We start from the raw sequence: 14,031 nt of genomic DNA on the forward strand, positions 1-14,031 counted from the left end.
TAACACACACACACACACACACACACACACCCACACACAGTGGCGTAACTAGGAGCTCATGGGCCCCAGTGCAAAAAAAGATTTGGTGCCCCCTCAACAAATGTCATATACAGTATATATTGCTATATATTTCCTGTTTGGCTTGCCATAATACATGCATAATACGTGCAGCCAATGGAGGGGCAGTGAGGTGGGTGGTGGTTGAGTTCATGTCGTGGAGGGCCCCCCCGCCATGGGCCCCAGTGCACCTGCCCCCCCTGTAGTTACGCCACTGCACACACACACACACACACACTTGGAGTAATTTAGAGTAGGCAGAAACCCGAGTATCCAGAGGAAGATCAGGCAGAGACGTGATAATATGCTATACAAAGATGACGTGCACTAACATCTGTCTGCAGAGCTGCAGTTTTATGGCAGAGTAGTTTCAGGCCAGTAGTTTCAGTAGCATTCAGTGCATGATTTTAGGGACTTTGCGGACAGATATTAATGGGGTTTCTTTTTTTTTTTTTTTTTTTTTTTTTTTTTTTTTAATTTTTACCCCTTTTTCTCCCCTTTTTAGCGCATCCAATTGTTCAATTAGCATCGTGCTTCCTCTCTGTCTATGCCGAACCCTGCCCTGACGGAGGTGATTGAAGCTAACCCGTATCCCCTCCGAAACACGAGCAGCAGCCAGATGCATCTTTGCCACCCACACATTGACGAGTTTGGCGCCACCTAGCGTTGCATGCGGAGAGACACACCCTAAGTGCACCCCCTCCCATCTCTGTGTAAGCGCCTCCAATCAGCCGGCAGAGAACGCAACCGCATTCTGACAGAGAGAGACCCACATCCGGTTCTTTGTCCCACCCCCCACATGAGCAACCGGCCAATCGTTGCTCATATAGCCACTCAGCTTCGAACCGGTAAAGCAAGGCTGGATTCGATACGACGCTTCTCAGAATCCAGCCCTGGTTGCAGCGCGTTTCTTTTTACCGCTGCGCCACCTGAGCGGTCATTAATGGGGTTTCTAATAAATTAGCGTTGGCCTGAAACTGATCTGCCATAAACTGCGGCCTTGAGGCTCTGCAGACAGACAGACAGATAGACAGACGCTTCCAGAAAACAGCAGAAAAATAAACGTTTGTCTCCATCTAGTGTTTATTACTGAAAGTACAAGAGGGAGGAGTTTAATGCTTAAGCTCCTCCCACTGTCTGCGTAAACCCAGCAGAGGAAAGGTGTTGGCGTGGGTGACGTTGCAGCAGGTGTGACTGGTTTTACTGGTGGTGCTCGTGGGTTTTGTCTTTAAAGTTGGTTTTATCATCTCTGATCATTAGATTAAATATCTCAAGTATAAAGTCACAATGAGATCTTCAGTGCTGGTGCTGTTTCTGCTCTGTCTGTGTCAAGTGAGAGGAGTTACAGGTGAGTGGAACTGTTTTACTGCTGACAGGTTTAATCTCAGGTATTTTTTATAAAGACAGGTTGTATAGCCTTTATACCCAGATATTTATATCCCACTGTCGGACAGGTTAGGTTAGTTGGATTTCTTTGTGAAAAAATATAAAATAAACTAATAATCAAACAGCTACTCACCTGTACGTGTAGTTCTATATTCGTGACGTGGCCTCCTAATTCCTCATTAATAATTGTTTGACTATAGTTACTGACTTATGTGCCCACGTAGAAGGGGCTAGTTTGGCTCCATTAAGACAAGTGGTCTATGTAAAACAACCCAAACTGTCAACTTATGCTGAGACTTTTGTCCAAATGGTCAGATGTAATAAAAACAGGAAACAGGTCTGTGATGAATTAGAAGCTTTTCTGGGACTCACAATTAAAGGGTCACAATTCAACAGTCATAGTAGATCAACACATTCTTCACATCCTCATGGGTTTTGCATATTACTGCGTCACGTATTATTTAAGTGATGTACAGTATTTCCAAAATAGACCAGGAATGTGAATGGTGTACATTTAATTTAAGGCATTTCAAAGTCACATAAATACCTGATCTCTGATTACAGAACTACAGTTTACTGCAAAAGTTTTGTTGTTAATGCAAATAAAAGAAAATGTTTTTATAAGAAACATAATCCTGCACTGTATTTGTAAATGTAGCACACAAAAAACTGTCCAAACTTCCAGAAATCTAATTATAAAAATGACATTTTATAACAGTTGCTATAAACAAAAATGGCCTTTTCTGTTAATTTGTATTTTTGTGATTTAATGGATCAAGACTGAATGATTATTATTTCTATCGTTTTTGTCTAATTATTTGTTCCTTAATGGTTTTATGGGTGGCTGATTTAATTGGTTAATATTGAACCAACTGTTAACTTATATTGTTTTTGTCTAATTGTTTTTTGTGTCTGCGGGGATTTAATCGGTTGAAATTAAACCAATTGTTTATTTCTATTGTTTTTGTCTAATATGTTTATTTTTACTGGTTTTATTTGTTGCTGATGAGATTTAATGGGTTAATATTAAACCATTGGTATGTATATTGTTTTGTATAATTAATGATGATTACTGATGGGATTGAATGGGTTAATATTGAACAGATTATTTATACTGTTTTGTGTAATTAATTGTTATTTACTGGTTATACTGGTTGCTGATGGAATTTAATGGGTTAATATCGAACTGATTATATTGTTTTGTATAATTATTTGTTATTTACTGGTTATACTGGTTGCTGATGGGATTTAATGGGTTAAAATTGAAATGATTATTTTTATTGTTTTGTATAATTAATTGTTATTTACCAGTTATATTGTTTGGTATAATTAATTGTTATTTACTGGTTATACTGGATGCTGATGGGATTTAATGGGTTAATATTGAACTGATTATTTTTATTGTTTTGTATAATTAATTGTTATTTACTGGTTATATTGTTTTGTATAATTATTTGTATTTACTGGTTATACTGGTTGCTGATGGGATTTAATGGGTTAATATTGAACTGATTATTTATATTGTTTTGTATAATTATTTGTATTTACTGGTTATATTGTTTGGTATAATTAATTGTTATTTACTGGTTATACTGGTTGCTGATGGGATTTAATGGGTTAGTATTGAACTGATTATTTTTATTGTTTTGTATAATTAATTGTTATTTACTGGTTATATTGTTTTGTATAATTATTAGTATTTACTGGTTATACTGGATGCTGATGGGATTTAATGGGTTAATATTGAACTGATTATTTATATTGTTTTGTATAATTATTTGTATTTACTGGTTATATTGTTTTGTATAATTATTTGTATTTACTGGTTATACTGGTTGCTGATGGGATTTAATGGGTTAATATTGAACTGATTATTTATATTGTTTTGTATAATTATTTGTATTTACTGGTTACATTGTTTGGTATAATTATTTGTATTTACTGGTTATACTGGTTGCTGATGGAATTTAATGGGTTAATATTGAACTGATTATTTATATTGTTTTGTATAATTATTTGTATTTACTGGTTACATTGTTTGGTATAATTATTTGTATTTACTGGTTATACTGGTTGCTGATGGAATTTAATGGGTTAACATTAAAGTACATAAACACTCGTAGCTCCGCCCACATGTTCCTCTGAAACACGGAAGTGTTTGACTTGCTGTCGTGGTCAGTAACAGACGCACTTTGATTTAGTTTGTTGTTGTTTTGGGGTAACTGAATTATTTGAAGTTCTTTACACTGGTAAAGTCATGATGCGGTTAGCTGTTCTGCTTTTAGCGTGCTGGTACATTTCTGAAGGTAAATCTTATCATCTCATCTCTGTAACTGAGCCTCAAATTACATTTATGACATTTAAGAGACGCTTTTATTCACCGACCTACAACTGTGACTGATACAGTGCAAGCTGTCGAGGGTTAGGGGCCTTGCTCAGGGGCCCTGCTCAGGGGCCCAACCTTGGCAACTTGGTGGTGGTGGGGCTTAAATAAGCGACAGTCTGATCATTAGTAAAGAATCTTTAACGGTAGCTCAGTGGTTTAGGTACTGGACTAGTAATTAGAAGGTTGCCAGTTCAAGCCCCACCACTGCCAAGCTGTCACTGTTGGTCCTCAATTGCTTGAAGTGTTTTTGGTCATAATTGTACGTCGCTTTGGACAGAAGTGTCCCCTAAATGTTGCAAATGTGAGTGTTAAGTGTAGTTTTATTAGGATATGGAGCCTAGTGGTTAAGGTACTGGACTAGTATTTGAAAGGTCGCTGGTTCAACCCCCACACTGCCAGGTTGCCACTGTTGGGCCCTTAAACAAGGCCCTTAACCTTCAATTGCTTAGATAAAACACTGTCATGGTACTGTAAGTTGCTTTGGATAAAAGCGACTGCTGAATGCCAAAAATGAAATTAATGAAATGAAATCTTAACCACTAAGCTACCACTGCTCCAAATTATTAAACTATTATTAACATACGTAGTTCATTCGTTAATGGGGTTCGTTAAAATTAGTGATGTTTATCCCTAGTGATAATAACAATGCTTTCAATGTGGCTGATGTCAGGACTTTCCTTAACCTTTGTTCATGTCATTTTTTCCAGGAGCCCCAGCAGGACAGACTGACGTAGGATTCACTGCACCAAAAATCGAGCAGCCAGACAGTAGAGCTGGGTCAATGCTGGCCAAGGACACAGATGATGAGACCACTAATACAGTCGGCAAGTCGGCTATGATGAAAGATGTTCGGAACAACTCGGCTGATTCAGCAGATGTAGCCAAAACACTAAATAATGTAGCTGAGCCAGCTCCAGATAAGACAAAGCCCACAGACACAGCTGAGAAAGCAGCTAACAAGGAAGTCACAGCAAAAGATTCAGCCAACCCAATACCCGAGAAGACAGAGGACAGCAAAACTGAGCCAACATCAGGCTTGGAAAAAGTTGGTGTGAAGGAAAACACACAACAGGAGAAAGATGATGAGAAAAAAGTCGAACCCCAGGAGTCTTCACTGGACAAAGATAAAAAAAAAGAGGATGGGGAAGAAGGCAAAGATCAGGTCTCACCACCAGAGAAAAAGCAACAGCAAGTTGATGGGCAAAAAGGTGAAGCCCAGGACTCTTCACTAAACAAAGAGCAACAGCAAAATGGTGAGGAAAAAGATAAAGCCCAGGACTCTTCACTAAACAAAGAGCAACAGCAAAATGGTGAGGAAAAAGATAAAGCCCAGGACTCTTCACTAAACAAAGAGCAACAAAAAGATGTTGGGGACGAGGACCCACTGCAAGACAAAGAGCAACAGGAAAATGACGAGGAAAAAGGCAAAGCCCAGGACTCTCCACAGGAAAAAGAAGATGAGAATGAGGACTTGCTACTAGACGATGAGAAACAAAAAGATGATGGGGAAGAAGGCAAAACCCAGGAGACCATAGAGGAACCTACAGAAAAACCCAAAGTAACCGCTCCTAAAACTAATCCTGAAGAAGATGAGGAGGAGGATGGAACTGATGACGGTGTTGGCATTGATGTTGATGATATTGAACGTGAGGTTGAGATTAAGGAGGAATTGGGGCTGATTATTCCTTCCCAGCAGGAGGAGAGCAGCCACTTCTTTGCTTACTTGGTCTTCACTGCTGTCCTGGTGGCTGTCCTTTATATCGGATATCACAACAAGCGCAAGGTGGGCGTCCTTTACAAACCAGAAATTGTTTATGTGCATTCTTAGCATTGCCTTTTTATAACACTGTGCTGCTTCTGGCTCTCTGTTTTAGATCATAGCTTACGTTCTTGAGGGCAGTAGGTCAAGGTCCCACCGGAGACCAAAATCCTCGGACTATCAGAGACTAGATCAGCATGTGAGTATTTATAGAAACTGCATGCGCACTACATTTGCACCATAGGATTAAGAGGGATTTAACACTGATGATACACTGATTGGCCGAAAGTTTGAGGGTTGTTTTACATTCCTTTTTTAAACCACAGGCATTAATAAATTTTAACGTACAGTGAAATGCACAATATAATAGAGCTTGTGCTAATACAGCCATAAAAATAAATATCTTGCTCTCTTTCCATTTTTCTCCCCCCCCCCATAAAACCCCATTTGGTATTTGGTGATATATAGACTATTTATAACTACAATAAAGGGATCTTGTAGATATCATGTGTGTGTCACACTGCAGTCGTGTAGCCGTTGGCCACATGATGCAAGGACCATGTGCTCCATCTCCAGTTATTTATTTTCATTCAGTTTCATTTCCAGCTAAGTAGATTTCTAGAGAGGTTACCAGAAGTAGATGCAGATCACTGGTAAAAATATAAAGAATGTTCATAACAGTGGTTAAACTACAGTAAGTCCTACTCTTTATAGAAAACACAGGGGTTTCTTGTTGTACCTTTTGAGATGAATACTTACATTTTAATAAAAAAAAATATACAAATATAATCGGAGTATAAACAATTGGTCACAACTGTAACCTTGTAAATGGAAAGATTAAGTGGGTCGGTAAAAACCCTTCAGCTTTGTACCGGTCGTGTTTTTGTGTCAGGAAAAACCCTTCAGCTTTGTTTGTCTTTTGTGAAATATTCAGCCTTCAACACTCGTATTTATATAAACAAAGCAAAGCTAAAAGAGAGAAGACAGGCTGACCGATTAGTAAGTAGCACAGCAGGAGAACAAACAACGTCCCCTATCAGACGACAAAACCACTGATCTCTCTCTACATTAAAATATGTGGCAAACAGAATAGAACACATAAAGTAAAAATAAACTTCATGAAATATGTCCTGACATTTTCCACCAACTAAAAACACAACCAGAGAAACGATTTGCTCAGGTGATCTATACCAGATACCGCATTGGACACACACGATTAACACATTATTATTTTGTAAGTGGGGAGGATATCCCCCACTCTGTGATATCTGCAGAATAGCTGATGTACTAAATACTCACAGGAACGACAATCTCTAGCAATACCAAAGACTATGACAAAAATCTTAAACTTAATGAAACAAAATGAAAACAATCCTTAATTTTTGGAAAAATAAATAAAAGAAAGAAGAGAACCAGTTCATGGGTTTGTTTTGTCAGATTTTAAAGTCACACAAACTTTTGCACACAAACTTTATGACTGGAAAATCCCATTATTGGAGATATGTTGATCTACCTTAAAAACCGCTGGGACCAGTCAGTGTACACAAGATGTTTTATTGGACACACCAGATAAACTCACATGTATCTGATAAAAGGTGAAGTGTCTCATATTGTGCAGCAAAATGACAGACAAACACAACTTACATTCCGGCAATAAATGTTTAACTGTATCATTTATGACCCTGAGAGACAGCAGATCCTAACAGCAAAGACCATGAAGGAACTATTCAACAATACAAAAGCAAAAACAAAAGCAAAAAATTCCTCTCAGTAGCAAAACTAAAGCAACATATATAATGAACACACACAGACAACAGACACATCACCACTAAATAAAACACAATCATTCCTGCTATGAACATTGTCCAAGGGCGGACATGGCATTTTAAAACTAAACACTAAACTAAACTTTATGACAAGAACAAACTGTGTGTGAGGAGCGTTGTGAAGATAACTGCTGAGTAAACACACTTCTTGTTTAAGGACTTTGATTTCCTGCTGGACATCTAATGATCTTCATTTCTGTTTCAGTGAAGACCAGCTGTGAAGCTGCATCTGCAGGATCAGCTGTGACCATTGTGGATCGGCTGTGAGATATAACCTGATTGTTGTTTTCGGCAGGGTTTGAAGATAATATGATTTATATAATTCTCACTGTCTTATAGAGTTTGTTCTTTATTTGTCTGACATAAGTCCAGGGATTTGTATTTATGGTTTATGATCCTAGATCATAGAGATGCTAAGCATTGTTCTAACTAAAGGACCTCTGAAGGAAACGGGCTTTTTTGTCTAGATTATTTAATATGACAGTATACAGTATGTGTTTTATTTCAACCTGGCAGTTTTATTAAAAAGCAGTGAGGGGTTAAAAGAGGTGAAGTCCCAGAGGAGCTTGTTGGAAGATTTCAAATGAAAGTAGCTCAGTAGTTTAGAAAGTGTGAGTTTACATGCACAATAATAATCTGATTAACACATTTTATTAAATCAGAATAAAGCCTTTATTAGATTTCAAGAAATGACACAGACGGCTGAATTTTAAGTATTTCTGTGCATTGTTAAGGCAGCACGGTGGTGCAGTGGGTAGTGCTGTCACCTTACAGCCAGAAGGGCCTGGGTTTGATTCCTTTCTGTGTGGAGTTTGCATGTTCTCCTTGTGTCTGTGTGGATTTCCTCCCTCAAGTCCAGACATGCAGTCAGGTCAGTTGAAGCTACTAGAAATTACCCCAAGTGTGTGTGTGCCTTTTGATGGACTGGCAACCTGTCCAGGGTGTTTCCTACCTTTTGCTATGAGTTAAACCATCACGATCCTGACCAGAATAAAGTGGTGATAAAAACTGAATGAGCACTGGTCAGATATAGTGCACCTGTTCAGGGACAAAGAAATCTTAGACTCCACTTATCAACAGCACAAAGAAGTACATAATGTGCAGTCTGCAACTATAAAACCCACCCAGCCGGCTGATAGCACTGCTGAGATCCTGCACCACCCAAGCACCTCCATAAAACAAATGATAACCTAATTATAAATAAACAACTGGAGAGGTGGCTGGCCTTGAATCAGATTTACTTTAGCAAATGTCAAAAAATCTGCATAATACTATACTATGTCAAAATTAGGACATACTGTTTAGGATTGTATTATGCATTTTGAAACAGTTTTTGTATACAAGCTGCTACATTTAAAATGTAAAACTATGCTACCACCTCCTTATTGGAAAAATGTAAATAAACTGAAGTAGCTACTTGTTAAAAAAAATTACGAATTGCTGCCTGATTTGATTTGGCTTACTTAAATTCTTATAAACTTGCTTCGTTTTTGGCAGCATTTGTATGATCATTACTAGCAGTTATCAGATTGTTTTGAACATGTAAACACTTAAACTCAGGGTTTAACAGTGTCTCTTCGACTTGATGAAGTTATAGATGTACACAGGCCAGGCAGCGGCAACTTACATACACTACCACTAAAGCTTGGACACATGATTACGTGAATGTTAATGAGCCTGACAGTAAGTGCTTAGCAGTGTTGAAAATGCATTGCACGTGATCAATGAATGAAAATAGTTAAGTTGTCCAGGCAAACGGTTTTAAAGAAATAAAAATACAATTTTATTAAGTTTTTGATCACCAATTTTTGGGTCAGTGCATAATTACCCGCTATTTATTTTAAATAAAGTCCTTCTTTGACTAAAGCATCGTTTCAAGCTTTTACTGGTAGTACATAAACTCGTTCACCTGAAGAAATGTATCCCAACAAAGCATGTAACAGGTCAAAGATTATTAAGTAGTAGTCAATGTGCTCACTCAAACCTCTGGGCTTTCTTCTTTAGAACATCAGCTTTGAGAGAACTGTAGAATCATGATCATTCACAGAATATCAGCGACAGGCTCTTATTCTTTCAATCAAGTGAGGTTTTTGGATTAAATGCTTTGACCCTGTAGCTTTTATTGTGTGGGTTTGCACCGTTTGTGCTGCTGTTACGAGATCAGCCGTCAACTCTTGACTGCTGCTTGTGATTCTACAGAACAAACTGGGATCTGTTTCATAAATAAAAGATCAGCTTTCCAAACAGAAAAGTTTTGCAGAATTGCAAATAAAATTTTAGGTTAAATATGAAACCCTTTTGGTTTTTGGGCCAGCATGTTATTCTGTGTTTGTGACAGATGTGATGCCATAGGTGACTAATAAAGCCCCCCGAATGTAATGTCCAGGCTTGCTAAATATAAACCGAATTAAAATCATCCTACACCATTTAATGAAGGAAAAATATTGCTGATTTACTGATTCAGGATTCATTTTATGTTCATCTGGTATTTTTTCCTTACCTTTACAAATGTATGGATGCATGGTGTTACAACTTTTTTTGAAAAAGAAATTTCTCAATGTTGTTTTTCTACGATGTTATTTTTTATTTATAGATTTTTAATGATTTGTCTGAACAGATTTGTGTGCAGTGTTGTTGTTTGTCATGAAGAAATCCTAATGCTGGAGATGGAATAGCCTGTGCCAAAAGGAGTTGTGCCCTTAAAGAATGTGCTTAAATAAAAAAAATTCTCTTTGTGGTGTATTGACTTTGTCAGCTGAGACGACAGTGGAACATGAACAACAGCTTTGTTTTGAATGCTAAAAATCATAATATAATCACAATGTGTCTGTTGGTTGATTTTTTTCTTTTCTTATACCATTGTCACGTTTGAATGAAATCAGAATAAAATCAGAATAATTACTCATTCAGTTATGTTTCATGTCTTGAATTTGTAATAGCAGCATTTTGTTCCATCACAGTTGCATAAATATTTCCTGTGTAAACAAGTCCACAATGCTCTCAGAAATTTGTCATCATGACTTACGTTCCTATTGCCTAGCCCTAATTCCAAACATAGCATCTATTATGTTTAATGAAAGAACTCCAGTGTTCTCATGCTTTCTTTTACAGTGTATAATCACCCTTTGTTATTCAATATGCTATGCAAGTAAAGATTTAAATCCTGTTTTTCAGCTTTCAAGCCTATTAATTTCATTGATGGAGCTTTATTATAGAAGGCACAATGTCAAAACAAAACAAAAATATAAATAATACTAATAAGGATAAGAATAATTAATAATACATGAAAAAAAAAATCTACACACAGTTTGACTTATGATGCAACATATGAGCAATACACTAAACAATAATAATACAGTACAGGACACCTAGATTATTTTAAGAGCAAGTTTGCTACAACATCAGCACCTCAACAGCCTACATAAAGATTGTTGCTAATAAAATTGACAATTTATGGCAGAACTTTTATTTGGTGGTTCATTAATTACATCTTGACAGTTTTTATGTCCTGTTATCCTAAGGTAGCCTTGACAAGACAAAAAAGTCTTCTATTTATTCTTTTTAACTTAAGCATGCCATTATTTTGCCACACAAATTAAACCGTTTCAGAAATCTTTTAAATACCCATTATAACAATTAAACTGCCATGACCTGTGGTGTATGGATATTAGTGGAAGAAACAATTATATAATAACCAAACATAATTCATCCCTTTCATTGCACTTTTCTGAAATTATGTTCACACGTAGTCTCTACTTACTTATAAAACCATAGAAACGTACTGAATCTATTATTATGAAATATATATAGTAAAAACTTGTGCACTGTGTGCAGTACACTAACTATACAAAATACAATACAGCTGTGAGTGAATATCCAAGAGCTAGTGTTAGCTGCTAAGCTAATTGCAGTGATTTCTGTTTCTATAAGCACTCTGTATTTATAATTCATCATATTAATATTGTAATTCATACATTTTTGTAAGTAGCTGCTCTCAGTAGGATTGTAGATAAATTCAGATGTTTAAAGCGGTCAGATTTCTTGTTTCTGGTGCTTTACTTTCTCACAATGTTACTATCATAGCCAACCAAGCGGCTAACTCATACCACATAGTTGTGCTTGCCGGGTGAATAAATGTGTACATTTTAATAGTAACCGAATATATTTGTCCTTGTTCATTTAAATGTATAAATAGATGTTATTCTGTTTACATTTATAAGCACAAAGTCAAAAGAAAAGAGCACTTATTCACCAAAACACAAACACACAGATGCCGTAAATTTGCGTAAGGTGCGTCCGTACTTTGCGTACATATAATTTACATTATCACAAATGCCCCTATTTCTGTGTGTACAAAGCAAAGTATTCAGAATACAATCTTCTATCAGAAATGAAAGAAGAATATTAATATTAATTAAATCCAAAAGAAAGTTTCAGCAGGGAGATATTTGCTTCTGCTTGCTTTAAAAGTGGCATCAAGGACACAAAACAAAACCATGGACAGTGTTGGGGTAGTTACTCAAAAAAAGTAATCCATTACTCATTACTTAACTAAAATTGTAATGGGATTACTTTACTCATTACTTCCTGGAAAATGTAATCTCGTTCCTCATTACTTTACTTTTACGTTACATTCTAAAACCCATACAAATACTGTATACTGGAATCAAATATACAAAAAAAAATTGTATTTATTTAGTTCCAGAAAAATCATCTCTTGTGCAGTGATGTGCATGTGTTTGTTTCTGCTTTAAAACATACGCGCCATGATCCAATCTGATTTAACATAATTAAACAAGTTTATTCCTTTATTATTTGTCCTTATGCTAGAGAAGCGACTCGGTTCCTTTCGTTCATTTCAAAGAGTCGTTCAATAGAATCGGATCGTTTGCGACTCATCACTCAGTCACATGACCAGCTGTGCAGTCAGCTGTGGCGTGCATGCACAAATTACGCCGAAAACAGCTTTATTTTATGCTTTGAGTTTTAAAAATAATATTTTATATAAAAATGTGAGTAACGCAAATAACGTAGTTTTTATTAAGTTAGTAACTGTAATGTCATTACAAAATATTTAACTATAATGCGTTACATTACTTCGTTACAGAAAAAAGTAATCACATAAGTGTAACGCGTTACTTATGGAATCAAAAAAGGGTCATAAAGATTTTGAGTTTGTAAAACAAAAGTCACAAATGTACTGAAACTTGTAAATGCATTTAAACAACTACATGCACGAAAAATCCTAATCCACAAATGAACTGGAATGTGCAAACATGAAACAAAAATTAATATTAATAATAATTCAAATGTACAAATGTGAAAAAAATATTTTAAATATATATAAATATATATTTTTTAATTTGTAAAAAATATTAGCATTTGTAAATCCGATCTTGTGAATGTGTGGAGTTAAAATCCTCTCATTCACCTTCTCTGCTGCAGTTGCGAAACTCTTGCTGCAGTTGCGAATTTTGACCCTGTTTTGACGCCTAATTGATGGACCAATAGGAAAGCTTTAAGCTGGACCAATCAGATTGCGAGGTTTGTTTAACTAATCAGAACACTGATTTGTTGCTGTCACTCAATTTCGGCACGCTGTTGGAACACGCCTCCACAGGAGTCAAACTGACAATATAAATAAAAGCACTACACAGAGCCTGCCTGTTATATTTTTAAAACGAACTTTCTGCAAAAGAAACATGAGCTAGCATTGTTCCTTACCTGACTCTCCATTGTACCTCTGGTTGGAAGCTCCATGACTGAGATTGGGAGGCGTGTTCCAACAGCGTGCCGAAATTGAGTGACAGCAACAAATCAGTGTTCTGATTAGTTAAACAAACCTCGCAATCTGATTGGTCCAGCTTAAAGCTTTCCTATTGGTCCATCAATTAGGCGTCAAAACAGGGTCAAAATTCGCAACTGCAGCAAGAGTTTCGCAACTGCAGCAGAGAAGGTGAATGAGAGGATTTTAACTCCACACATTCACAAGATCGGATTTACAAATGCTAATATTTTTTACAAATTAAAAAATATATATTTATATATATTTAAAATATTTTTTTCACATTTGTACATTTGAATTATTATTAATATTAATTTCTGTTTCATGTTTGCACATTCCAGTTCATTTGTGGATTAGGATTTTTCGTGCATGTAGTTGTTTAAATGCATTTACAAGTTTCAGTACATTTGTGACTTTTGTTTTACAAACTCAAAATCTTTATGACCCTTTTTTTATTCCATAGTTACTTTGTACCGAGTTACCCCCAACACTGACCATGGACTAACATTAAATGTGGTTTGCATTATTTTTTTTTCAGACCATAATAAGAAATACATTTCATAATGCACAGAAGCCTTCAAGCATGCAAATGAACCATCATCTCGACTACAGAACCCTTGTTTATAAGTGTGTGCAAATCAGGACAATAATCAAGAACAGTTCTGTAAAATTTCAATATATGTACTTGTAAGTAAACACAGACAAAAAGACTAAACACTCTTTGTGCAAAATAAGCAGCATGAACTATACAAACATTTACCTCTACAAGCGCAACCAACTTAGCTTCTCAATGCTGTTAACAGATGATCATTTATCCAAATAACGCTCCCTG

At 36.2% G+C, this 14,031-nt stretch overlaps 1 protein-coding gene across 2 annotated transcripts; it reads left to right on the forward strand.

The window, feature by feature from the left end:
* The first annotated feature begins 1,327 nt into the window (after positions 1 to 1,327).
* On the forward strand, positions 1,328 to 10,323 carry tgoln2 (trans-golgi network protein 2). Of its 2 annotated transcripts, none has more exons than XM_062999350.1 (4): positions 1,328 to 1,405; positions 4,537 to 5,612; positions 5,704 to 5,787; positions 7,620 to 10,323. In XM_062999350.1, the coding sequence occupies exons 1-4, from the start codon at positions 1,345 to 1,347 to the stop codon at positions 7,620 to 7,622; spliced, it is 1,224 nt and encodes a 407-aa protein (XP_062855420.1). In that variant the 5' UTR covers positions 1,328 to 1,344; the 3' UTR covers positions 7,623 to 10,323. The 2 variants fall into 2 exon arrangements, with proteins under 2 accessions (XP_062855420.1, XP_062855421.1); XM_062999351.1 differs by lacking the exon at positions 1,328 to 1,405 and adding an exon at positions 3,606 to 3,749.
* Positions 10,324 to 14,031: the final 3,708 nt, after the last annotated feature.

Source organism: Trichomycterus rosablanca, chromosome 7, assembly GCF_030014385.1.
Source record: "Trichomycterus rosablanca isolate fTriRos1 chromosome 7, fTriRos1.hap1, whole genome shotgun sequence".
Classification (NCBI taxonomy): domain Eukaryota; kingdom Metazoa; phylum Chordata; class Actinopteri; order Siluriformes; family Trichomycteridae; genus Trichomycterus; species Trichomycterus rosablanca.

What these genes read in the sequence shown, in the direction of transcription:
- tgoln2 (XM_062999350.1), top strand. Translation starts at nt 1,345, where the DNA reads ATGAGATCTTCAGTGCTGGTGCTGTTTCTGCTCTGTCTGTGTCAAGTG. An exon ending in TCAAGTGAGAGGAGTTACAG is followed by an intron (nt 1,406 to 4,536) that starts GTGAGTGGAACT and finishes CATTTTTTCCAG; the next exon opens with GAGCCCCAGCAGGACAGACT. An exon ending in GATATCACAACAAGCGCAAG is followed by an intron (nt 5,613 to 5,703) that starts GTGGGCGTCCTT and finishes TCTCTGTTTTAG; the next exon opens with ATCATAGCTTACGTTCTTGA.